Here is a 3,082-nt window from a genome sequence, read left to right as displayed (position 1 = left end):
TTTTTTCTTTTGACACGACAATTGAATATGGGCTCTGAATTTTAAGAACAAAGTATCACATCAATTTGAGTTATGATTCGATTGAAGAGTAGTCCTATTTTTTTTTTTCTGGTTCTCAGTAGTTCTAGAGATCGACTCGCTCTCTCAAATTTTATATATATATATATGAGTTATATGTAATTGTATTAAATAACTAACCGTATTTTAATCGTTTTACTAACATAAATAAAGTGAAGCTGGGCGAAAAAGCTTAAGTTCATCCCCACCTTTATGCTCGGGTTTTATTTTCACCTTTCCATTCCCCATTTCATGTCCTCCGTCTCCACCCCAAATGGGACAGGCTTGGACTAATCCCTGCTTCGTGATTCTGGATCTTAATAGTCTGCATCCCTTATATCAGATTTGTGAATGCCTATTCCATGAAACTGACCTGTTTACCTAGGGGCCGATTCAATGGTTGGATTTTTCTTACGAACTGATTAAGGACTTAGAGTCACACCCCATAAGACAGAAATCAATATGAATTGGGTTTTGGTTAGAGTTCCACCCAAGTTCCAATTAAGATCCAGGAATTTTCATGAAAAATATCAAAATTAAAATAAAAGTTTAAGGCGGGTCGTGTCCTTACCATCCATACCTGACCTAGATTTGATCCTGCCTAAACGTGTCCGATAGAGCCTGACCCAGACCCAGATCCAGACCCAGACCCAGATCCAGATCCAGATCCAGATCCAAGGCCAAAAAAAGGCAAGGTACATAATTGTCTATCCTGGAAATTAATAGAGGTGTTTCCGTCTATCTCTTTTGGTATAAATTATAGAAACCAATAAAAATTTACCCACTCATCAAATTAAAAAAAAAATCATTTACTCTCTTTTTTCTCCTCCTTTTGACGCTCTGAGTGAACCATGAAGGCTCCTATTTTACTCGCGGTAAGATGATGATGGTAGTGAATTGATGGTGATGATTTTCTCATTTATTTGCCTTAAAAATTTTATGGCAGCAATTTTACTGGGAATTTTGTATTTATTTCTCTATTTTGAAGAAAATTCTCAGGCGGGTTGAAGCAAAATGGTCTACTTCGTGCACTAAAAAATAGGGCTTCCGGAAGAAGAAGAAGAATGTTCTTTCATTGAGTGCTACCCAATCGCTCCTCTTTGTAAGGTACACCTTTTCCCACTGCACCCACAAAAGTTTTCCTTTTCTCTTTCTTCCTCCTCCTTTGATTTTGGGGATTGTTTTCATCAATTAGACCAGGGATTTCTCGTTACTTTTTGGGAAATTCAGGATATATCTTACGAATTTGGGTCATACTGTCAATTGGGTGTCTTTCATTTTCATGTGTTCTTGTTGTTCAGGTTTGGATATAAGTGGGTTGTTTTTGACTTTTTGATGGATGTGTGTATATTTTTACGTGGGTTTCGTGGTAAAAACAGACTTGATTTGAGGATGAATCCTTGAAGGAAGAACCCTAGAATTTGTGAGGTTGTATCATGATGGATGGGATGAATCCGAAGCGTCAGCGGCGTCCGAATGTTCGGCTAGGTGAAATTGGAGATGCTTCTGCTTCTGTTTTGTGCGGTACTTCTCAAAGGCCTAGTGAGGATTGGGAGGAAACAAGATCGAATGCTAAGCCTGGGAGCTTGAAAGAGCTGGTAAGGCAGCCACCTTTTGGTTTCTCACGGGAAATTTCTAAATCGCGGAAACCATCTTCCGTGAACCGGAGCAGTTTGATGCGTGACGATGTTCAGGTCGATCCGGCAATTTGGGAGGAACGTAGGAATGGTTTTGATAAGGGAATTGGAGCAGCTAAGAGCTTCGGTCAAGATTACCAGAAGCAGAGTTTGGAACTTGGGCCAATTGTGAAGAAGGTTAGGCATACTAAATTTCGGGGTGGGGGGTATAAGGGAGGTGGGTTTGGTGATCGAGTTTGGAAGAGTATGAAGGTTGGTGTTGATACTGCTAATGAGGTTGGGAAATGTCAGCACGAAGATGGGTTCGACCACCATGCAACAACTAATACTTCTTATAATGCACACGAACGGTTTAAGGGCTCTGATCTTGAAACTTCAGCGAGTCCACACTATGCGAAGGATCTGAGTGGTGCTTCGAAGGATCTGTCTCCTGATGCTGTGGTTGTCAACTTTGATCAATCACTGAACCCTCATATGGACGACGAATGGGTTGAGCCTCTCTCTGATAGACCGGCACAAGCTGATTCAGAAGATTACCAAGTAATGGATAATTGCAAAGACAACAATGGTGGATCGTCTCATGATGCTAACTGTATGGACTTGCCATGTGGTGGAACTTCTAGGTTGAAGAATGATGTCAGTGGGAGTTTGTGGGATCAGAGGGCTGGGTCTGTTGAAAAGGTTATACCTTTTACTACAAGGATTACTGACATTGTTTTTGATAGTGTCAAGGGATGGTTGGATGAACTGGGGTTTGGTAAATATGCACACATATTTGAAATTCATGAGGTCGACAAGGAAGTATTGCCACTTCTAACTTTTGAAGACCTCAAAGAGATGGGAATTAATGCTGTTGGGCCTCGACGTAAGATATACACAGCAATTCAGCTCCTGAAGGAAGGGTTTTCAGCATAGACAAGAATTCTGGAATCTGGATTAGACCACTTAGCTTGCATTTTGTCAGCTGCCTATGTAAGGAAGAACAAGAAAAAATGATACAATGGTGAAATTTAGAACCACAGAGCTTTCCCTTTTCTTTTTAAAAAATTTCCAGTTTCCCTTTTTTTTTAAGCAGTGGTTTAGTTGTTTATCTGTCACAATTGCAAGGACTCGCGTGGAACACTGTAACCTGAAAGTAACACATGAAAATTTTGTTTGTTTTATTTTGTTCTATATTTGCTATGTTTAGCTGAACTGTTTAAATTTCTGTTCCAGTAAGATCTAGATGCTTTCTTTGCTATGTTTGCACTCTCTTTTGGACGATCTTATCCTTATTTGCTTGTGTACACCTATTCAAAACCACCACATTTTTGTATTATCCGTGTTACAACATGGATCATAGATTCATAGGATTTACCAAAAATGATGGATATCTTTTAGTTAGAGCA

At 39.6% G+C, this 3,082-nt stretch overlaps 1 protein-coding gene across 1 annotated transcript; it reads left to right on the top strand.

The window, feature by feature from the left end:
• Window positions 1–1,054: 1,054 nt before the first annotated feature.
• On the top strand, window positions 1,055–2,865 carry LOC149848081 (uncharacterized). Its single transcript, XM_090010388.1, has 2 exons — window positions 1,055–1,164; window positions 1,437–2,865. The coding sequence occupies exon 2, from the start codon at window positions 1,494–1,496 to the stop codon at window positions 2,607–2,609; it is 1,116 nt and encodes a 371-aa protein (XP_089866514.1). The 5' UTR covers window positions 1,055–1,164; window positions 1,437–1,493; the 3' UTR covers window positions 2,610–2,865.
• Window positions 2,866–3,082: the final 217 nt, after the last annotated feature.

Source organism: Nuphar pumila, chromosome 1 (assembly GCF_984573655.1).
Source record: "Nuphar pumila chromosome 1, dmNupPumi1.hap1.1, whole genome shotgun sequence".
NCBI lineage: Eukaryota > Viridiplantae > Streptophyta > Magnoliopsida > Nymphaeales > Nymphaeaceae > Nuphar > Nuphar pumila.
This window is presented reverse-complemented; position numbering and strand designations above follow the sequence as displayed.